This window comes from Coenobita brevimanus, chromosome 111, assembly GCF_032717465.1.
Source record: "Coenobita brevimanus isolate Jiangsu-jjx chromosome 111, ASM3271746v2, whole genome shotgun sequence".
Lineage (NCBI taxonomy): Eukaryota > Metazoa > Arthropoda > Malacostraca > Decapoda > Coenobitidae > Coenobita > Coenobita brevimanus.
Genome location: NC_137064.1, coordinates 25,895,581 through 25,919,539, shown reverse-complemented (window position 1 = coordinate 25,919,539; position 23,959 = coordinate 25,895,581). Strand labels below are relative to the sequence as shown.

Here is a 23,959-nt window from a genome sequence, read left to right as displayed (position 1 = left end):
TATGCAATTGTACCAGCAGTACCGCACAATTCAAGGTCAGTTCAGAAAGTACCCGACCTTAGGCTTTAAAAATATAAATAGTCAACCTGTTGAGTTAGGACACTAATCCCCCTCAAAGTATGTCCTCTCTGACTTGACACATGTAGCCCAGCATTCTTTCCACTGCCAGAAACATTTTTCAAAGTCAGTGTTTGGTATTTTCTGCATTTGCTTCATCGCATTTGTCATGATCTCTTCTCTCATCCCAATTCGGGAACCCTTCAGCGGAGTTTTGAGCTTGGGACATAACCAAAAGTCGCATGGAGCCATATCTGGTTAGTAAGTAGCAAAAAATTCCTGAAGCAGTTGAGAAGAATGGGTAGGGGTGTTGTCATAGTGCAGCTTCCAACTTGCCGCATTCCAAAGGTCTGGTCTCTTCTGCTGAACTTCATCACGAAGACGATGGAGAACATCAAGATAGAAATGTTTGTTGACAGTCTGACCTTCTGGTGTGTATTCGTGATGCACAACACCACGAATGTTGGAAAAAACTGTCAGCATGCATTTCACTAATGCTGTGGACCTGTTGTGCTTTTTTTGGTTGAGGCTACCTTGCATACTTCCACCCGGATGACTGTGCTTTAGTTTCCGGGTCGTACCTGTAAACCAAGTCTCATCTCCAGTGATAACAATCTTCAGAAAGTCTGAATTGTGATTTGCACTCTCCAACATGTTTTGAGCAACATTCATCTCCAGAGCTTGTTGTTCACATGCAAGGAGCTTTGAAATGAACTTGATGGCAACTCTTTGCATGCCCAAATCATTCGTTAAAAGTTTGTGTGTCGATCCATCGCCGATTCCAATTTCATTATCAGTTTCTTTGACAGTCAACCAACGATTTCCCATGACCAATCTCTGACTTTCTTCACATTTTCAGCACTCCCACTTGCTGATTGTCTCCCAGGACGTGGATCGCTCTCGACTGACATTTGGACCTTTTTAAAGTGATTGTACCACTCCTTTATTTGTGTTACCTCCATGGCTTCATTCCCCAAAATTTGCTGGGTCTTCCTTATAGTTTCAGCTTTGGTATCACATAGTTTTTGGCAAAATTTGATGCAGTATTGTTGTTCAACTTTTTTGGTCATCATGACAAGTGCAGGAACGCATCAAGCATAAGGTGCACAACCGTGATCACAGGCTGACTGACAGCCACTGAGTCACTTGTGGTGGCTAGCATTAATCACACATACACACGAAGGTCCTGCACTGCACCACACAAAACCCCACTTTATCCTCCAGCTGGTTGGTGAGAAAAAAAATGAAGTTGGACACTTTCAGAACAGACCTCATACTTGACCATTGGAAAGACCGAAAGACCTTGCCAGATTTATTCTTCTTTCCTTTTTTTTTTTTTTTTTTTTTTTTCCAGCATTGATAACTCTCATTACATTTTTTTTTTTTTTGTACAGTTAGTTTTCATGTTCCTTAAGGAAAATTTCTTGTAATGAGGATAGTTACTCTCTGTTAATCCCTCTGATGCAGTGAAATCTTTTTGCTTTTATTTTTCTTTTATTCTTGCTGCTTCTTTTGAATGTGCCGTAATGCCAAATATTGATTGTAATTTAAAGACACATATTATAACTAATGACATGGAAGTCGGTGAGGTTAGGGGATTGGCAAGTGATCGAACTGGCTAGATGAATGTTGTGAAAAGAAGTGCACGATCAGGGATTTGGCACCCTTCTTTAATGTGACAGCGTCCAGATTGACTCTATCAGATATGTTTATGTGAAGCTGCAGAATGTGGTGAATGTTTTTGGTATATCAGATAAAGCCAGGATTGCAGAGGCTTGAATGATGAGTGAATGGAAGAGTGCCCATTGAATTGGGCAAACTTGGGCAGCCTGCATGTTTTTGCTCCTCACCCTGCCCTTGGGTAGGAAAGGAGGTCCGGATGATGATGATGATGAAGAAGTAGGGAAAAGATAAAGATGTATTTTCCTTGAAGATTGTGGAGACTGCAGAATCAGAATGTCAAGAATGCATATCATTCTGAGATGTGATGATCAGAATACGAAGGAGTACAAAGGAAAGCAAGCAGCAATAGACCTGTTGTGGAACCAAGTAAGTGGTGTTAGGGATCAGTGGATCACACTAAGATGTGGCCATCTTGAGGTTACAGTAACTTGTGACTGGGCAAAGGGACCATATGGATACAGTATACTGTGGTTGATGTTGTGACCTCAAGTTCATCTGGATGGGAACACAGTGGACTGCAGGAAACCAGCCACTTCAGCAGGGCACTCCCAGAAATCTTTTAGTGAGGTTATGTAGAAGGATTGGTTGTGTTGTGAGAGTGAGGTGCACAAAGTGCAGGTACCATGGGCCAAACCATGCTACTTAATTAGGTCAGGATTTGCATCTCTGATGCTGGGAGAGAAGAGAGTTTTTATTGTTGCTATGGCAGCAGTCTCATTACAGTGGATACCAGGATTGGAGATGTAAAAACCATTGCAGGCCAGCAGCAAAGAGATGATCATTTATGTCATGGATAAGTTGTACATAGGGTATGAATTGAATGTAAGAGAGGAGGGAAAGGGAAGACAGAAGCTAAAAGTGGATTGGATGATGGATGGATGGAGCTAAAATCGGGGGTGTGGGGGACAAAGCTCCCAAATTATGGTAAGCAAGGTTCAGTTAGGCTGTACTCGTATCCTTATGTTTCCTGTAGGAGAACTTTAATGTACATACAGATGTGCTGGCAGTGGCAGCTGCACATGTGCACTAGGGAGAAGGAGACTTTTCTGCCTGGGAAAACTTTGTGCATCCGACACTGTGGTACCTCTGCATAAAGGGCTGGGTCTGGAGAATGTCAGAATCCTTAGATGTTTTGACAACATCATGTAGTCCAGATAGAATCCATATCCAGCACAAGGAGAGCTCCTCAGGGTAGCCTACGGAAGCAAATGAGGAAGGCAAGGGTGGCAGCCATCAGTATGCATCTTGAAGAATCCTTGATACAATGAGTTATCCATATCCAAGAAGATCTGTAGCTATGTCAGCCGGGATGCAGCAGAAGGGCAAGGAAACTTGGTGGCAAGGGGAAAGAGTGAGTGCATGAAACTTGAGCATAAAATTCAGCTCCAGGCAAAGGGTGAAGAGTGCACCACATCTGATTCTTCTTGGAGGAAAACCACAACGATGGAACAAAAGGAATGAAGGGTGGTGTGATGTGCATTGCATTGGACATCTAACCAAATTATAGATGGAATAGCCATGTAAGATTCTACTCGAACACCATGGGCTGCCCTGTCACTACCCCAGTGCGCCCCTGCAGTACCCTTCAGAATATAATGCCTCTGGTATGAAGTCCAAAAACACTGAGTATCAAAATTTAGATGATGGCCATCAACAAACAAGCAAAGAAAAGTGTAATGGATGAACAGTCCTAGAGATATACCAGCAAGATGGACTTTGGGGAGTGCAGGATGCAACTGTGTAAAGCACATACTTGTACTAGTGCTTTTCTTCATGTTAACAGTGAGACTCCAGTCTGCAGCCCAAGAAGCTGAGTCGTCCACAACTCACTAGAGGCAAATATGAGCTTCAATCGGAGAGGCAGCACAGAAATGGAGCACATCATCTGCATGGACAAGGATAGACTCCAGGAGATAACTCAAAAAATGAAAAGAGTGTTGACTGAACCTTGAGATACCGTGTTCATGATTGGGGTAGAAGATATGAGTAACCCTGAAATAATGTTCAGACTACAGTTTTAATTTCCATGAGAATGGAGTGGGTTACATCTCATCAAAGTTTGTATGATGATTTAGTGAATACAGGAAAAGTTCCTGTTTTCATGGAGTGGTTATTTCAGTCTGATTTGAGCCTTGATAAAAAACAGAGGCTTGAGTGTTGCAGCTGTGGGAGGCTTACATAAAGGAGTGTTAGTTGTCAACTTTGACCTGTGGATGTGAGACTATGGTGTGGTATGAAAATGAAAAGTCGAGAAAGAGAGCAGTGAAGATGAGACTGCAGAGGATTGTATGTGGAGTACAGAGAGTGGATAGGATATGGAATAATGTGATTCATGAAAGATGCAGAGTGAGGAAGTCTGTGGACACCAGAATCGAAGAGAGTCTACCGAGTTGGTTCGATGATGTGGAGAGAATGGATGACAATAGAGTGATGAAAAAGGTATAGCTGAGCGAATTTGAAGGAGGCAGAAGGCAAAGTAGGCCAAGAAGAAGGTGGAGGGATGTGGTGGATGAGTGTGTGAGGAGGAGAGGTATGGAAGTTGGTGAGACTAAGGGACTGACAAGAGACTGAGCTGGCTGGGTGAATTTTGTGTGGAGAAGTGCATTACCAGGGATTTGGCACCCTTTTTTAATGTGACAGTGGTCGGATAGGTATATGTGTGAAGCAACAGAATGTGAATTTTTTTTTGGCCCATCTGATGGAGCCAGGATTCCATGGGCCTAAATGATGAGGGAATGGAGGAGTGGCCCAGTTGGGCAAACTTAGGCTTATGGATTTTGCTACTCCTTACCCTGCCCTAGGGTGGGAAAGGAGGTCCGGACGGACACACACACACACACACACACACAGTTGGACTAGTAGACTGTCTATCTGTCTATTGCCAGACACCAAAATCCCGCAAGGAGTGACCATTTGATTTTGAGTTATTAGTTTTACGGGGAGGGGCACTAACCCTTCACCAATCCACTTGTTGACACGTAGGGAGCACGTATGGTTTGGTTATATGGTTACCACCCAGCGTTGTAAATGGTTTCATGGCTTACAGGAAACCATTTGGCTTGTCACTCAATGTAAAGCCACCTGTAAAGGAAAGAAAAGCAATAAGAAGTGACAGGGAAGATGGGAGAAATAGGAAGAGAGGAGGGCAGGCACAGAAAAAGAATGATAAAGGCTAAGAAAGAAGTAGGCAGCACTACATCAAGTGAGTGGATGACAGTTGTCATTTATTTTAACTAGGTGATTTTTATCCTTTTCCAGCTTATTTCCCATTGCTCAGTGGCAGACTAAGACAATACACAGTGGCTCTTCCTATTGCACATCTTCGTGTTTAGATCCATATTCTAGTGTTAATGTTTTATTACAGTTAAACATTCAAGACGGAAAGACTGTAATTTTATGTCTTGCTTTATTCGGATAGAGTATAGGTATGATTATGAAAGGTACAGGCTTTTTTTTATTACACTGCAGCGGGTTCTGGTAACTTGCAAAGTTTGAGTTGGTAAAACTGGTACATCTGTTTGGCTTTAACGTGAGAAAACAGTTGTACAGTAATTTTACCTTCCTAAACAGGCTGGAGAATGTACTAATGCCTTTGTTTAGCATTTCATAATTTATGTCCGTCGTGCAATGCATTTTGGATGGTCTACATGGCTGTATTTTTTATTATGTGGTACCTAAATATTTATTTTTGGTTGACCAGCGGATAGACTGGGGTTATTATCTTTCAATTTTTGTAATAACACTTCAGACCTCGGAAGCTATCCTCAAATAAAATCGTCTGCTTGATACCCGATGTATCAGGATTAACCCATTTTAACTGATGTATTAGATACTAGTTGTCACACTTCTTAATATGAACTAAAAACTTTCAATTAAACAACAATAAATATTTCAGTTTAAGTCATATGAAACGTTCATAACATTGCCCGCATATTAAGTTTAGGCTCGTGATTCTTGGGCTCAGGCGTCCGCACTGCACTGTAAACACTGTGGGTCTACGTTAAAGGTAAGAGTTAACGTTCTGCAGAGGTGCCCCAGGTATTTATTTTGGCAATTTTTTTATTAAGTTGTCCCATGAATATATATTGTGGCAATCCAGTCATTTGAATTCACTAAGTCCTTGTGTTGCTTATACATGTTTTTTTTTTTTAGGCTGTGTGGTGTAATTTGTGTTTTGTCAGTAGTATAATGTTCAGCGATGTATGCATAGGTGGAGGGAGAACACATTCAGTTTGCAAAAGTTGACCAGTGAACTAAATGCCTACCCAGTATTACAAGTGAAGAAGGGCTGATTCTTGTTCCTGTGATGCAATGCTCGTTTCACTTGAAACTGTCCAAGATTTGACAGAATTTGTACATTCAAATTAATGTGAATGGAGAAGCAAGGATATTGTTTTATTATTGTGTAGCCTTGGATTGTTGATATTCGGAATTGAGTCAATACATTGCAGCATTCTAATGTTTGGACTTCTCGGTAGCACTCATTAGTTGTGTGTGTGTATTTTTACAGTAAACTGTAACATGATTATCATAGTGATCAAAAAAAGAAGAAAAAAAAATTGAAAATGGAGTGATAGCTGTAAAAAGTTGTGAAAATAAGTATGGTGAATTTCAAGCCATTACTTACACAGCCTCATCAGTTATACGGTACGCAGATGAGCTTCCCGCAATTTTGAGCTTTCAGGTTGATTTGTATTGAGATCAGTTTGTTATCAGTTGTTTTGCTTATACTAACCTAACCTAACAGCCTAGCCTCATCTTACCTGATTTAACAGTCTAATATAACCTAACAAGGTGACCAGGGGATGGATGGGAGGTGGTGACCAGATCAGTAGGGAATTGGTCTGTAGTCCTGATGAACCCAGGTTTGAATCCCTGCTGGGGTAGGGAACAGTTTAAGGGTTTGAATTTCATTAAACCAGACTTTACCGATCCATCAGACGACCCACAGACATACAGTATAAAAATACCCCTGCTAATACCAATACACCAGTCCTGTATGAGATGACTTTAGCATGTATACATATGGATGGTGATGTTAGTGCTGTAATGCTGACATGGAGGTGTATGGACGTACTGGGTAGGAGAACTAGTGGACCTTGGTAACAGGCTGTGAGGCCTGAGCCCAGAGTTGGCTGCATTTAAAAAAATCTATCTATCTATCTATCTATTGCCAGACGCCTCAATCCCGTTTGGGGTGGCCACAAACAAATCGCCTCCAAGTCGCCTTGTCCCCCGCCATTTCACTCCCCTGCTCCCAACTCACACCCCCCTCTCTCATATACCTCTCCACCCCATCTCTCCATCTCATCCTCGGCCTCCCCCTCCCTCTTTCCCCCTCCACCTCACTCACATACACTCTCTTCGTCAGTCTTTCACCCTCCATCCTCTCCACATGGCCAAACCACCTCAGTGTGTTCCTCATAACGCTTCCTATCACATCCACATCAACACCACAACGCTCCTTTATATCCTCATTCGTCAGCCTGTCTCTCCATGTGACTCCACAGGCTCCTCTTAAATAACTCATTTCCACGGCTCTCACTCTTGACTTGTGTCCTTCCAACAACGTCCAAGCTTCACTTCCGTACGTTAGAGTTGGTATCACAATACTGTCATGTAGTAACTTTTTCACTTCCATGCTCACTTCCCTGTTTCTTATCACTGCTTTCAAAGAACCAGCAACCTTTCTTCCCTGCTGTACCCTTTCAAGCACTTCACCCTCCAAACCTCCATCCTTACTCATCACACTACCCAAGTACTTAAACGTACAATACTCACATTTTCCAATTCCTCACCATCCAACCTCGCTGTACATTCACTGACTTCACCTCTCTCAAAGACCATCACTTTACTCTTCCCTACATTCACCTTTAGATTCCGTTTCTTACACACTCTCTCAAACTCATCCACCAAGCCTTGCAGCTCCCCTTCGTCTTCACTCAACAACACAGTATCATCTGCAAACAACAGTACAGGGAGTTTCCAAACACTATCCTCTCTCACCAGGGCCACTCCAACATCCACTACCCTACCTTGTACCTCTTTTATTACCCCATCCATGTACAGATTGAACAACCATGGAGACATGACACATCCCTGTTTCAACCCAACTTTCAAAGAGAAAAATTCACTTAGTTCCCCATCCACACGCACTGCAGCCTTCGCACCATCGTACATACTCTTCACAGCATTCAACAACTTCCCATCTATTCCATATATTCTTAACACTTTCCACAATCCTAGTCTATCCACCCTGTCATATGCTTTCTCCAAATCCATGAAAGCCACATACAACTTCTTTCCCTTCTCTAGAAACTTTTCCACTAAAGATCTGAGAATGAATATCTGATCTACACAACCTCTTCCCTTCCTAAAGCCTCCCTGTTCTTCTCCAACTAATTTCTCTGTTCTTTCTCTAACTCTGTCAATAAGTATCCTACCATATACTTTTCCTATTATACTAAGAAGACAAATGCCCCTATGATTACCACACACTTCTTTTTCCCCTTTTCCTTTGTACAAGGGAATAATTATACCTGACTTCCAATCCTCCGGGACTCTACCTTCCTCCCAGGCCAATCTGCACATCTTCCACATCCATTCTACTACTATCTCTCCCCCATGCTTCAGCATTTCACCACACACTCCATCAATTCCAGGGGCTTTCCCTGATTTAACTTTCTTCATTGCTTCCACAACTTCTATCCTACTGATTTCTTCCTGTCTTCTCACCTCCCTCCTTCTTCCAGCCATTCCCCAGCCACTTATACTCGCATTACTTCCATCCTCCACGTTCAGCAATTCCTTAAAGTGTTCTCTCCATCTGCTCACTTTTTCTCCCTTCTCCACTAGTAATCTACCATTTTTATCTTTCACTCCCCTGCTAACTCCACTTCCACCCTGTCTTACTCTTTTCACCTCTTTCCAGAACATTTTCTTACAGTCCCTCCACTTTACACTCAAATTCCTTCCAAATTCCTCATCCACTCTCTTCTTACTCTCTCTTACTAATCTTTTCACCTCTCTCTTTCTTTCTACATATAACTCTCTCTTCCACCTCTCAACTTCTTCCATGCCCCTATTTCTCATCCATTCATTGTATGCCTTCTTCTTTTGTGCCACAGCCCGTTTCACCTCTTCAGTCCACCACGCTGTTCCTTGCACCCCCCTCCGTCTTCTCTTCCTTCCACACACCACATCACATGCTGCACATATTTCTTCTGTAAATATTCTACACACACCTTCCACGTCCCCCATCTGCTCCAACTCATATTTGCCCAATCGTTCCTCCACTTCTCTCTTATACTCTGCCTTTTTCTCATCCTCTTGTAACCTTTCCACTCTCCTTGCAACTACTTCCTCTCGTCTTTCCCTTTTTCTATTCCTCCATCTTACTTGAACTTTAACTCTGGCCACCACCAAGTAGTGGTCAGAAAGTCCACTCCCCCAACCTCTATAAACTCTTGCATCCAATATACATCTTCGCATCCTTTCATCCACACACACATAATCAATCATTGCCTTCCTTTCACTCAATTCACCACCCACCCTTCTCATCACTCGCCATGTATACCTGTGGATCATTTTATGCCTGAAGAAGGTATTGGCTATCACCAACCCCCTCCCAGCACAAATGTCCACTAACGCACTCCCATTCTCATCTATCTCAGCAGGCACACCCCACTCACCAACTATTCCATCCACTTTCACATTCCCAACTTTACCATTCATATCATCAATCAAAAACACTCTATCATTCCTTCCAAACTTTTCCATGCACACTTCTACATTTGTCCAGAACTCTTCTCTCACTCTTCTAGCACGATCTTGCGTTGGCGCATACACACACACAATCGCCCACATTTGTATTCCAACTTTCAACTTTACCCACACAATCCTTGATCCAACTGATCCATACTGTCTTATGCTCCTCTTCCATCTTTTACTCACAACTATACATACTCCTTCCTTTGCCCTCTCATTCTCACCTACTCCTGCACATATACCCCATCCATACTCCCATTCTCTCACACTTTCTCCTCTCCATTTTGTTTCAGTTATTCCACATACATCCACTTTCGCATCCTCAAGCACCTGGACAATCTCTCTCTCTTTCACCTCATCATTTGCTCCCCTTACATTCCACGTTCCAATTGCAATGTCCTTTGTCCGGTCCTTGGTCGTCAACGTTTGGTCAGTCCTTGTCCGAGGCTTATTGTTTGTTTTTTTAGTTGGTTGTTTTCCGGGGAGGGGCACCAACCCTCCGCCAACCCTTTTAGTCGCCTTTTACGACAAGCAGGGATACTGGGGGAGTATTCTTGACAAACCCCCCTACCCCCAGGGAGATACAGTATAAGGAAATATAGTAGAGCCATTGAAATCCATTTCAGAACGGTGTTCCTTTTTTTTTTCTCTCCCATTGTTTCTGTGTGTTTAGTATCTACAGTATTAAATACCATAGCCAACTGGGATTACACAGAGTTGTAAGTGGACGATTTACTGTAATTTATTGTTAGGAAGTGGTTAGGATTACGGCAGCTGTAATTATACACATACACTCATGGACCACGATTACAGCACTTACAGAGCTTTTATACATATAATGAATGCTAGAGTTAGTAAAATATGTTAGGTTAATACTGCTGCAATTCATCTTAAACCACTAGAATTTAGCATTTATGTTTGGTGGTTCAGTTAGGTTAGAAATAGGTTAGGTTACGGCTGCTGTAATCATAGTCCGTGAGTGTAGGTTATGGCTGCCAGTATCATAGTTTTAGAGTGTATACTTATGGCTGCCGTAATCCTGACCATGGCCATATTGTTATGTTGATCACTGTTAACCACTTGCATATGATGAATTTTATAGTTTATTCTTGCTACTTTCAGACAGCTTTATTCAGCTTGGAAGAGTTTTCTAACTGGATATTATATAGTGCTTTAATTATGGTAATCCCTTCTTAACTAGATATCATTCTTAAATTGAGTAAAAATTGGTAGCAAGCATAAACTGAACATACAGTATGTGATTAGATTCTAGGGGTCAATTAATTTAACTAATATTAAATAGTTTTACATTATGGGAGGTGGGGGGAATATTGGGCCAAAGATAATTTTTTTTAGAGGTGGCACGGGGCATAAAAGTTAACAACACAATCTAGGTGGATGAGGTACGTTGGACTCTGCGTGGTTGATTACACACTTTGAAGAATGCATCCAACTAACTAGGCATTTTTGTCTTTCTTTGTAGGTGTTAAAAGTGTAAAAGAGGTGGAGTTACATATGGAGGTGTCTTGGATAATGCCAGACTTGTAACAAAGGGATGATGATGATGCAGCAGCACTTACCCAGTGGGGAGGAGTTTAAGTATGACCGCAAGAGGAAATACAAAGATGGCAAGGAGGAAACAAAAAAGGTAGTAAGTACTGCAGTTGAATTTGCCAGCTGAGTATAGCTGATCAGATTATGTAGAGAGTACAGGTAGCCTAATTAAGTTTTGCGAGAGTATATATTGTATACCAGTACGGTATTTTATCGAAATAATTTTTCATGTTTTTGACTCTGAACACTAACTTATTAGTCCATTCCCAAAGACCCAGCAGTCACTGTGTGTCAGACATATTCATTTAGAGAATACTGTATAGCTATTTTATTAATAAACATGAAATGTCTTTACTTTGCATAAATGTATTTTCTACTTGAATCTTGAGTAGAGACCATGTCATCATCATCATCTTCGTTTTTTGTCTTTCTCTTCCCATATTCAAACTGGGGTTGGATGTGCGATGGCTTTTCTCCTGGATTAAATCTTCTCCAATACCCAGTTTTTCCATATCTTGCATTACAACACTTTTCCAGGTCTTCTTGACGGTCGATGTCCCATCACCTCCAGTTCCTCTGTTATTCTCACACAGCTGCCCTCCTCATTCCTCCTCACGTGACCAAACCATCTGAGCCGCCTCTGCCTCAAGATGATATTGAGATCCTTCACCCAGCATCTTCTGGCTACCTCCTCACTCAAAACTCTGTCCTCCCATCTCACTCCTTCCATGTATCTTAACTTTCTACGATAAGTACTCCTCAGAACATTCATCAGTCTATCTGTCAAAGCCTGTTTCAGCACCATATATCAATTCTGGTCCAATGCAGGCCTCATATGTTTTACTTCTGTGTCTCAGTGGTATGTGTTTGTTGACCAGTAGGCTAGATATTTCCTTCCACTTTAACCATGCTGACACCACTCTTGTTCTAACTGATCTCTCCACCCCTGTTGCACAGTCCAATACATCGCCTAGATAGCAGAACTGCTGCACTTCCTGTAGTGTGCTCCCATTCACCTCTAGCTCATCCTCAGCTTCATCTCCCTCCACCTCTCTTCTTGTGCAGGCTGGGCAGCGGAAATTTTGCACTCCTCTCAAATTCTGCAGACCTGAACACCTATGGTACCACTTATTACACTTCGTGCACAACATTGAGTTCACTCCTACTCCTCTGCCACAGCATCCATGTGGCCATTTTCCTGACTGAGTTCTTTCTACTGGTTTCTTGCCTGTCACCATTACCTTTGTCTTATCCATATTTATTTTCATTCGTCTCTTCTCCATTCCATTTTTCCATCAATTATACATTTCCACCACTTCTTCCTTAGTCTCCACTGTCAGCACTAGGTCATCAGCATACAAACAGCAATTCTTATGGGCCTTTTCCCCTACATTACAGTGTTGTCTCTTCCATTACTGTGTTGAACAGCAGTGGACTGAGTGCTGAACCTTGATGTACCCCAACTCCATGTCATCAATCATGTCATTATTTTCAGTGTTAACTGAAAGTTCAGCATTTTCTAGCAGATCAGCGGCCATCATGGAGAAGTGTGACTTGTGTCTTATCATTTCATATTGTACCATATAATAGCTACAATTTTTTTTGTTTTTTTTCACAAGATATTTTGAACCATGTCCTCTCTGCAGATCATTCATAGCATTATGATAAGCATGAGTTGCACCCCACTTATTTCCTTCATACAGACTTAGGCTAATTGATAATAGTAATAAACAGAACTACGCTGTCAGTAGTGGTAGTTTGCATCATGTTGATTAGAAAATAGTTTTGCCTTATCATGCACTGACTCATCCCCTTGTCTACAGATCTCTGGATGGTACTATGAGAAACGTGAGCTACGCCATACTCCAAGCATCATAGCAGGTTTGAGTTGGGAGGAAGAGGTGCAGTACCGACGAGAGGGAGCGCGTTTCATCCTCCAGGTGATGTACTGTTGCTGATTGCATTTTGATATGTACTGTACCGGTAGTAGGCACCCTTCAGATGGTAGATAAGCTGGTTACTGTTGACCCTGGTAGGTACTGCATGAGATTGAAGTCCCTACTATGGCAGTGAACTTGATAACTCGCCACACAGTCTGCTTTGGCAGGAAGTATTCATCAGTGAGTTCTATCTATCTATCTATTGCCAGACGCCTCAATCCCGTTTGGGGTGGCCACAAACAAATCGCCTCCAAGTTGCCCTGTCCCCCGCCATTTCACTGCCATGCTCCCAACTCACACCCCCCTCTCTCATATACCTCTCCACCCCATCCCTCCATCTCATCCTCGGCCTCCCCCTCCCTCTTCCCCCCTCCACCTCACTCACATACACTCTCTTCGTCAGTCTTTCACCCTCCATCCTCTCCACATGGCCAAACCACCTCAGTGGGTTTCTCATAACGCTTCCTATCACATCCACATCCACACCACAACGCTCCTTTATATCTTCATTCCTCAGCCTGTCTCTCCACGTGGCTCCACAGGCTCCTCTTAAATAACTCATTTCCACTGCTCTCACTCTTGACTTGTGTCCTTCCAACAATGTCCAAGCTTCACTTCCGTACGTTAGAGTTGGTATCACAATACTGTCATGTAGTAACTTTTTCACTTCCATGCTCACTTCCCTGTTTCTTATCACTGCTTTCAAAGAACCAGCAACCTTTCTTCCCTGCTGTACCCTTTCAAGCACTTCACCCTCCAAACCTCCATCCTTACTCATCACACTACCCAAGTACTTAAACGTACTCACATTTTCCAATTCCTCACCATCCAACCTCGCTGTACATTCACTAACCTCACCTCTCTCAAAGACCATCACTTTACTCTTCCCTACATTCACCTTTAGATTCCATTTGTTATACACTCTCCCAAACTCATCCACCAAGCCTTGCAGCTCCCCTTCGTCTTCACTCAACAACACAGTATCATCTGCAAACAACAGTACAGGGAGTTTCCAAACACTATCCTCTCTCACCAGGGCCACTCCAACATCCACTACCCTACCTTGTACCTCTTTTATTACCCCATCCATGTACAGATTGAACAACCATGGAGACATGACACATCCCTGTTTCAACCCAACTTTCAAATAGAAAAATTCACTTAGTTCACCATCCACACGCACTGCAGCCTTCGCACCATCGTACATACTCTTCACAGCATTCGACAACTTCCCATCTACTCCATATATTCTTAACACTTTCCACAATCCTTGTCTATCCACCCTGTCATATGCTTTCTCCAAATCCATGAAAGCCGCATACAACTTCTTTCCCTTCTCTAGAAACTTTTCCACTAAAGATCTAAGAATGAATATCTGATCTACACAACCTCTTCCCTTCCTAAAGCCTCCCTGTTCTTCTCCAACTAATTTCTCTGTTCTTTCTCTAACTCTGTCAATAAGTATCCTACCATACACTTTTCCTATTATACTAAGAAGACAAATACCCCTATGATTACCACACACTTCTTTTTCCCCTTTTCCTTTGTACAAGGGAATAATTACACCTGACTTCCAATCCTCTGGGACTCTACCTTCCTCCCAGGCCAATCTGCACATCTTCCACATCCATTCTACTACTATCTCTTCCCCATGCTTCAGCATTTCACCACACACTCCGTCAATTCCTGGGGCTTTCCCCGATTTAACTTTCTTCATTGCTTCCACAACTTCTATCCTACTGATTTCTTCCTGTCTTCTCACCGCCCTCCTTCTCCCAGCCATTCCCCAGCCACTTATACTCGCATTACTTCCATCCTTTACGTTCAACAATTCCTTAAAGTATTCTCTCCATCTGTTCACTTTTTCTCCCTTCTCCACTAGTAATCTACCACTTTTATCTTTCACTCCCCTGCTTACTTCACTTCCACCCTGTCTTACTCTTTTCACTTCTCTCCAGAACATTTTCTTACAGTCCCTCCACTTTACACTCAAATTCCTTCCAAATTCCTCATCCACTCTCTTCTTACTCTCTCTTACTAATCTTTTCACCTCTTTCTTTCTTTCCACATATAACTCTCTCTTCCGCCTCTCAACTTCTTCCACACCCCTATTTCTCATCCATTCATTGTATGCTTTCTTCTTTTGTGCCACAGCCTGTCTCACCTCTTCAGTCCACCACGCTGTTCCTTGCTCCCCCCTCCGTCTTCTCTTCCTTCCACACATCACATCACATGCTGCACATATTTCTTCTGTTAATATTGTTACGGAACAGAGAAAGATAACGTACACTTTCAGTGAGAATGCTAAAAATCACTACTGTCCCGTAAAGTTCCAGGTTCAAAACAAAAGAGTTAGGTAAAATTACAAGTTAAAGTTTAATGCTTAAATTAACAACAAAACATTCAGGACTCATAAGGATAATGTAATGGCAAAAACAGGTTAAATATATGGTTAACTGCAATAGCCTCTATTAACACGAAATTAGCAAGAGTAAATTTATCTAAGTCAGCCCTGATAAAATGAGATACCAGATAATACTCAGTGAATGCCAGATAAATAATTACAGATACAAACTATTATCAAAAATAACTGACACAACCCAACATTAATCAAAACCTCACTAGGCCTAAGAATTAACCTTATGCTACACAGTACAAGAAAAAATACAACAACAGTTATACTCAAATTACACACAGCTGCTAGATGTTTGGAGATTTCTTGAGCACTCACAATAATAATAATTGTACAGGGGAGGACAGAGATGTGAACAAAATGAGGAGCAGATCTAAGTGGCAATGATGCAGAGACTGAGCTCATTATATAGGGGCCAGCAGAGCCTGATACAACTTGTAAGCAGGACGCGCAAATGAAGCCATGGGGACAAAGAGCTGATAATCCCGCTCTAAGCAACAGAGAGAACGACTTACTCTACTATAACGGTAGAAGGGGGGAACTGAGGCAGAACACGCTCGTGATCAAACATGCAGCATACTGAGCGTTAAAATTACACAAAGGATGATGAAATCATAGGCTATGTAACACCTCCCCACAAAGAAAAAGAAATTTACAAAGGAAATTTCTTATTACTCTAAAACAATCTGTCTAAAGTCTAGATAAGCAATCTGCAATAACATTTTCTTTCCCCTTGACATGTTGTATGTCTAATGAATACTCCTGAAGAAGTAGACTCCATCTTGTCAATCTCTGATTTTTATCTTTAAACTTACTAAGGAATTTCAGTGGGTTATGATCGGTATAAATGACTATGGGGTCAAAACCAGAACACAAATAAAATGAAAAATGCTGTAAACCCAAAATCAAGGCCAAAAGCTCTTTCTCAATAGTGGAGTAGTTCTTTTGAGGTGGAGTGAACTTCTTACTGTAGTAAGATACAGGATGTTCAATACCCTGATCATCCTCTTGCAGCAAAACAGCCCCAGCTCCTGTATCACTTGCATCAACAGCCATCTTAAAAGGCTTAGCAAAATTTGGAGTAGCGAGCACTGGCTGACTTAATAGAATAGCTTTAAGTTTGTTGAAAGAGGATTCACAGTTATCGGTCCAGACAAATTTAACTCCCTTTTTCAGTAGGTCTGTAAGTGGTGATACAAGAATAGAAAAGTTAAGAACAAATCTCCTGTAATAACCTACCATTCCCAAAAATCTTTGTAGCTCTTTCCTACTTTTAGGTCTGGGAAGATCACTTATAACCTGAACCTTAGCTCCTGGTGGTGCAACATGTCCATCACCAATTACATACCCAAGGTACTGAACTTCAGCTTGACCAAACTCACACTTTGATAAATTAGCTACAAGATTAGCATGAACTAAACGGTCAAGAAAATTACTGACATGGCATAGGTGATCTTTCCAGTTGTCACTGAAGATTAATACATCATCAATATATATCAACACACCCTGCCAAACCCTCTGTTACAACATTCATGAGCTTCTGAAATGTGGCTGGTGCATTCTTCATACCATACGGCATTACAGAACATGCAAAAACCTTTCCTAGTGTTACAAAACATGAGATCTCCCTAGCACGTTCAGTCATAGGTACTTGCCAGTATCCCTTTAACAAATCAAACTTACTTATGTACCTAGCCTTTCCGATCTTGTCTATGCAATCTTCCACACGAGGGAGAGGGTAAGTGTCTGTTTTGGTTATCTGATTAACACGTCTGTAGTCAATGCAAAGCCGCTGTGACCCACCTGGCTTAGGGACCAGAGTGACAGGAGAACTCCACTCGCTCTGACAGGGCTCAATCATCTTGTGGTCCAACAGGTAGCCAAGCTCCTTCTGGATGAGAGGAACTTTCACTGGGTTCACACGGTAAGGAGGCAATTTAATTGGCTTTGCGTCTCCAACATCGACATCATGCATCAACACAGTGGTTCTTCCTGGAGTAGCACGGAACACTTGCGGGTACTCCTGCAGTAATGCCGAAAACTCCTGCCTTTCCTTAGGAGGTAGATGAGAAAGCTTAGTCTGGAGATCATTCATGATATCAGGATTCTTCCCCAAACTATCACTCAGGCTCATGCTGCATGGGAGAACTTCACTTGTAGACTCGGGTGGAACAGCTACAGTGCAGACTGGATTATTTTCGTCCCGCCTGTGATATAACTTTAGCATGTTGATGTGACATAGTTGCTTGCTCTTTCTATGATCTGGTGTGGCGATGACATAGTTGACATCACTGAGTTTCTTCTCCACGAAATAAGGACCACTAAACTTGGCTTGAAGAGGTTGCCCATGAACTGGTAGCAGAATCAAAACCTGATCTCCTGGCTGAAAGTGGCGTAACCTGGACTTCTTATCATACCAAGTCTTCATCTTCTCCTGAGCAGCTCCTAAATTCTCTCTCGCCAGCTGTAAAGCAGTGGACAGCCGTTCTTTGAACTTCATCACATACTCCAGCAGGTTGACGTCATCTTCCTCCGACAGCCAGCATTCCTTGAGTAACTTAAGGGGTCCTCTTACTTCATGGCCAAACAGTAGTTCAAAAGGTGAGAAGCCCAGTGATTCATTTGGAGATTCTCTTGCGGCAAACACAACGAATGGAAGACCTTTATCCCAGTCTTTCTGATGTTCCAAACAGTATTTCTTGAGCATCGATTTGAGTGTTTGATGATATCTCTCCAACGCTCCTTGGGTCTGGGGATGGTAAGCTGAAGACGTGATCTGGGTGATGCCCAACTCTTTCAGAGACTGCTTGAAAACGTTTGACATGAAATTACTTCCCCGGTCTGACTGTACCTCCTTGGGCAGACCAAACTTTGTGAAGAACCCTAGCATTTCCTTAACCACGTTCTTTGCTGAGATATTTCTAAGTGGAATGGCTTCAGGATAACGAGTAGCCATATCAATCAGGGTCAACACATAAGAAAATCCTGAAGAAGTCTTAGGAAGAGGGCCCACAATATCCACCAACACACGGGTGAAAGGCGCCTCAAAAGGAGGAATGGGAACTAGAGGTGCAACCTTTTCGGTCTGATTACACTTCCCCACAACTTGACAGGTGTGACAAGACTTACAATACCAGGAAACATCCCTGAAGATACCTGGCCAGTAGAAGTGTTTCAAAATGCGTGCCACAGTCTTCCTCACTCCAAGGTGTCCTGCCAAACTGGAATCATGAGCCACTCTAATGATATCCTGCCTACAAACACGAGGGATGACAACTTGATGTACAACCTCCCATTCACAGTCGGCTGATGCTGTTGGGGGTCTCCACTTCCTCATAAGTACTCCTGACTTTACATAATAACAAGTAGAAGCACCGGCTGACTCTTCTTCACTGCAAGCAGAGTTAGCTAGACCTTTCAACTCAGGGTCAGCAACCTGCAACTCAACCAACTCTTGACGAGACAAATTATCAACACTACGGGGTACTGCCTCATCTGGTGAGTGGTCCAAATTAGCAAGAAAAGTGTCAGCTAGGATAACATCATCATCATCATTATCCTCTAAATCACCAGTAACTTTAGACTTAGCCCTAGTGACAGCACATGCAGGGAACACATCAGGGACATCACAATCCTGGGACGCAGCCACTGGCTCACTAGACAACTGAGGAGCTGGACACACTTGACTTCCACCAATATCATTTCCAAGTAAGAAAGTTACACCTGACATTGGGAGTGTCTCAACCAACCCAACCATAACAGAACCATTAACAAAACCAGACTCTAAATTCACTCTGCACAGAGGAACAGAGAAGTAATTATTCCCTACACCTTGTAAGATTACAGTTTCATCAGAGGAATTAAAATTAGAGCCTAGAACACTGGTCAGCATAAGGGATTGGCAAGCACCTGTATCACGATATATTTTAACTGATTTCCTGTCATTACTGTCCAGAGGAGTGACAAAACCATCAGACAGGAAATTAGCACATGAACTCTTGAGAGTGTCACCCACGTTACTGCTCAAAAGAGGAGCTCCATCATGAGAATTTAAGTTACCCCTCAAAGCAGGTTCAGTTAACTCAGTTAAAGAATTCTGGGAACTCTCAAGAGTGGACACTAGACCAATTGACTGAATATTTAAAGACTCCTTTTTGTTCACATCACGCTGTCTCCTGAAACATCTCTCCGTAGTATGACCAAGCTTACTACAATAAGTACATTTACTTTTCTGAAATCTAGAGGTGAAGCTGGTATTTACTTCCTGAGAAACATCATCCTTATTCTCTTTCCTGTTACCTGTACTCTGAGTAGAGGCAACGTACTTACTCTCAGCTTTCCCTTTTTCTCTAGAATATCTCTTGTGAGTGAGAACATACTCATCAGCTAAAACTGCAGCATCAGACAAATTATCTATTCTTTTCTCATCAAGATATAGGCTTACATCTTTATAAATACACCTTTTGAAGTCCTCCAGCAAAATCATCTGCTTAAATTTGTCAAAATCAGAATCCACATTCTTAGAATTTAACCACTGCTCTAACAAATCTTCTTTGATTTTTGCATACTCAACATGGGATTGCTTATCTTGCTTGTAAGTTGTCCTAAATTTTACTCTATAGGCTTCAGGAACAAGCTCATAGGCCTTAAGAATCAAGCTCTTAACTACATCATAATTATCAGACTGATCCTGAGGCAAAGATGCATAAGTCACTTGAGCTTTACCGGTGAGAACAGTTTGAAGGAGTACTGGCCAATACTCCTTAGGCCAATTAAAACCTGTAGCTACCCTCTCAAACAACTGAAAATACTTTGTTAAATCAGATTCATTAAAAGGAGGGACAAGTTTAACATTTTTAGCCACATCAAAATCATCAGAGCTAGATGATCCAGTTCCACCTTGTTTCATGCGATACTCATGGTCTGCCTGAATCCTAGCAATTTCAACTTGTGCCTCAGCCTCCTTAGCTTTTGCCTGAAATTCAGCCTCCTTAGCCTTAGCCTCCTGCAGGGCTAGCTGTAACTTAGCTAATTCAATCTGCGTTTGCTCATTTGGAGGAGTTACATTAAACAAGCTTTTATTAATCATGCCAAGAATTTGATCTTTAGAATGATGAGAGTGAACTGCAATTCCCAATTGTTGAGCAACAAGCTTAAGTTCATTCTTTGTTCTGTTTTCTATATCACACACTGTTTGCACATTTGACAAAAAATCCCTGGCTTCATCAAGTGTAGAAATAGTAGCTATCATGAATATATCACAGTCACAAAATATCAAACAATATCCTTATGATAATATCCTGAATATCCTGGCAGGGTCGCCAAATTTATGTTACGGAACAGAGAAAGATAACGTACACTTTCAGTGAGAATGCTAAAAATCACTACTGTCCCGTAAAGTTCCAGGTTCAAAACAAAAGAGTTAGGTAAAATTAAAAGTTAAAGTTTAATGCTTAAATTAACAACAAAACATTCAGGACTCATAAGGATAATGTAATGGCAAAAACAGGTTAAATATATGGTTAACTGCAATAGCCTCTATTAACACGAAATTAGCAAGAGTAAATTTATCTAAGTCAGCCCTGATAAAATGAGATACCAGATAATACTCAGTGAATGCCAGATAAATAATTACAGATACAAACTATTATCAAAAATAACTGACACAACCCAACATTAATCAAAACCTCACTAGGCCTAAGAATTAACCTTATGCTACACAGTACAAGAAAAATACAACAACAGTTATACTCAAATTACACACAGCTGCTAGATGTTTGGAGATTTCTTGAGCACTCACAATAATAATAATTGTACAGGGGAGGACAGAGATGTGAACAAAATGAGGAGCAGATCTAAGTGGCAATGATGCAGAGACTGAGCTCATTATATAGGGGCCAGCAGAGCCTGATACAACTTGTAAGCAGGACGCGCAAATGAAGCCATGGGGACAAAGAGCTGATAATCCCGCTCTAAGCAACAGAGAGAACGACTTACTCTACTATAACGGTAGAAGGGGGGAACTGAGGCAGAACACGCTCGTGATCAAACATGCAGCATACTGAGCGTTAAAATTACACAAAGGATGATGAAATCATAGGCTATGTAACAATATCTTACACACACCTTCCACGTCTCCCATCTGCTGCAATTCATATTTGCCCAATCGTTCCTCCACTTCTCTCTTATACTCTGCCTTTTTCTCATCCTCTTGTAACCTTTCCACTCTCCTTGCAACTACCCCTTCCTCTCGTCTTTCCCTTCTTCTATTCCTCCATCTTACTTGCATTCTAATTCTGGCCACCACCAAGTAGTGGTCAGAAAGTCCACTCCCCCAACCTCTATACACTCTTGCATCCTTTACACATCTTCGCATCCTTTCATCCACACACACATAATCAATCATTGCCTTCCTTTCATTCAGTTCACCACCCACCCTTCTCATCACTCGCCATGTATACCTGTGGATCATTTTATGCCTGAAGAGGGTATTGGCTATCACCAACCCCCTCCCAGCACAAATGTCCACTAACGCACTCCCATTCTCATCTATCTCAGCAGGCACACCCCACTCACCAACTATTCCATCCACCTTCACATTCCCAACTTTACCATTCATATCCCCAATCAAAAACACTCTCTCATTCCTTCCAAACTTTTCCATGCACACTTCCACATTTGTCCAGAACTCTTCTCTCACTCTTCTACCACGATCTTGCGTTGGCCCATACACACACACAATCGCCCACATTTGTATTCCAACTTTCAACTTTACCCACACAATCCTTGACCCAACTGATCCATACTGTCTTATGCTCCTCTTCCATCTTTTACTCACAAATATACATACTCCTTCCTTTGCCCTCTCATTCTCACCTACTCCTGCACATATACCCCATCCATACTCCCATTCTCTCACACTTTCTCCTCTCCATTTTGTTTCAGTTATTCCACATACATCCACTTTCGCACCCTCAAGCACCTGGACAATCTCTCTCTCTTTCACCTCATCATTCGCTCCTCTTACATTCCATGTACTCATTACCAAGTCCTTTGTCCGGTCCTGGGTCGTCATCAGTTGGTCAGTCCTTGTCCGAGGCTTCTTGTTTGTTTTTTTTAGTTATTGTTTTCCGGGGAGGGCCAAATGTCCAAAAGGAAATTCAGTTGGTTACATATCATATTGCACATCTTAGATTTCTTTTTCCCCAACAGTTTCCAGCAGCTGTTGGGAAATAATGAGCTGGTTTTGACACTTGGTTTAGTTTCCAGTCCAAGTCCATAGAAAACATTAACTACCATGAACATGCCCAGCACAGATCCCTCAAGATGAAGCATGGCATCATTAGTATGCATGTATGATGGCTTCATGTTGATCATGGAGAATGAGAGGGTAGTGTAAGAAAGGTTAAGGAAGTGGAGAGACGAATGGGTACAAGGGTGTGAGTAAACATTAATAAAATTGATGAGGTGTTACCTTGGGTAGGTGACAGCTGTGTCATAGCAGGAGTATGGCCACGTACAGTTTGGCACAAAGGTATGGGAAATAACTTCATTTTGTGCAGTGGTTGCAGTAAGCTGGTACATAAGAGGTGTGATAATGGTGGTATACTGCAAATTAACCTTGATTTTGAGTGTGCATAATGGAAAGCATGTAGAGGGAGACAGGTAGGAAAGGATTATCGTTGCTGCAGAAGCTCAGGAGTGCACAGAGTTTTCATATTTGGGGGACATGATCAGTGCTGGAGATGGGGCTAAAGCTAGATTGGTAGCAAGGATAAGGAGTGTCTGTAAGAAGTTGAATGGAGTTCTGCCACTCATGACATTGAAAGGACTCTCCATCTGTGCTAAGGGGTCACAAGTGTAGTTCTGTATGGTAGTAAGATTTGGGAAGTAAAGGAGGAGGTAATTCATAGGCCCAGATGTATATTGATGAGATCAGGTGGATTTTTATTATGTCCTTGATTGACAGGCCTAGGGGAGGTTAGAATTGCGACTGAAGAGTCATGAGGAAGGACAGGACTTTGAATGGATTAGTGATGTGATGAAAAAGGGTAGCCTAGATTGAAATGGTTTGGGCATGTGGAGAGGGTGGAGGATAACAAACGGATGTGAAGGGTGAGAGGTATGAATGTTTAAAGTAGAGTTGTAAGAGGCAGACCAAAAAAGAATTGGTAGATTACTAGTGGAGAAGGGAGAAAAAGTGAGCAGATGGAGAGAATACTTTAAGGAATTGTTGAACATAGAGGATGGAAGTAATGCGAGTATAAGTGGCTGGGGAATGGCTGGGAGAAGGAGGGAGGTGAGAAGACAGGAAGAAATCAGTAGGATAGAAGTTGTGGAAGCAATGAAGAAAGTTAAATCGGGGAAAACCCCAGGAATTGATGGAGTGTGTGGTGAAATGCTGAAGCATGGGGGAGAGATAGTAGTAGAATGGATGTGGAAGATGTGCAGATTGGCCTGGGAGGAAGGTAGAGTCCCGGAGGATTGGAAGTCAGGTATAATTATTCCCTTGTACAAAGGAAAAGGGGAAAAAGAAGTGTGTGGT

The 23,959-nt window shown here is 42.0% G+C and overlaps 1 protein-coding gene across 3 annotated transcripts in view; it reads left to right on the top strand.

Moving 5' to 3' along the window:
* Positions 1–11: 11 nt before the first annotated feature.
* Positions 12–23,959, top strand: part of LOC145417797 (uncharacterized) — a 44,556-nt gene continuing 20,608 nt past the window's right edge. Inside the window, exons 1-4 of one of the 3 annotated variants that reach the window (XM_080286411.1) lie at positions 12–35; positions 1,991–2,106; positions 10,991–11,158; positions 12,885–13,001. In XM_080286411.1, coding sequence (XP_080142537.1) covers positions 11,063–11,158; positions 12,885–13,001 — 213 coding nt within the window. In that variant the 5' untranslated portion in view covers positions 12–35; positions 1,991–2,106; positions 10,991–11,062. Of the gene's footprint in view, positions 36–1,990; positions 2,107–5,706; positions 5,779–10,990; positions 11,159–12,884; positions 13,002–23,959 lie in introns of those variants that run through there. The other 2 variants (XM_080286410.1, XM_080286412.1) reach the window with 2 other exon arrangements.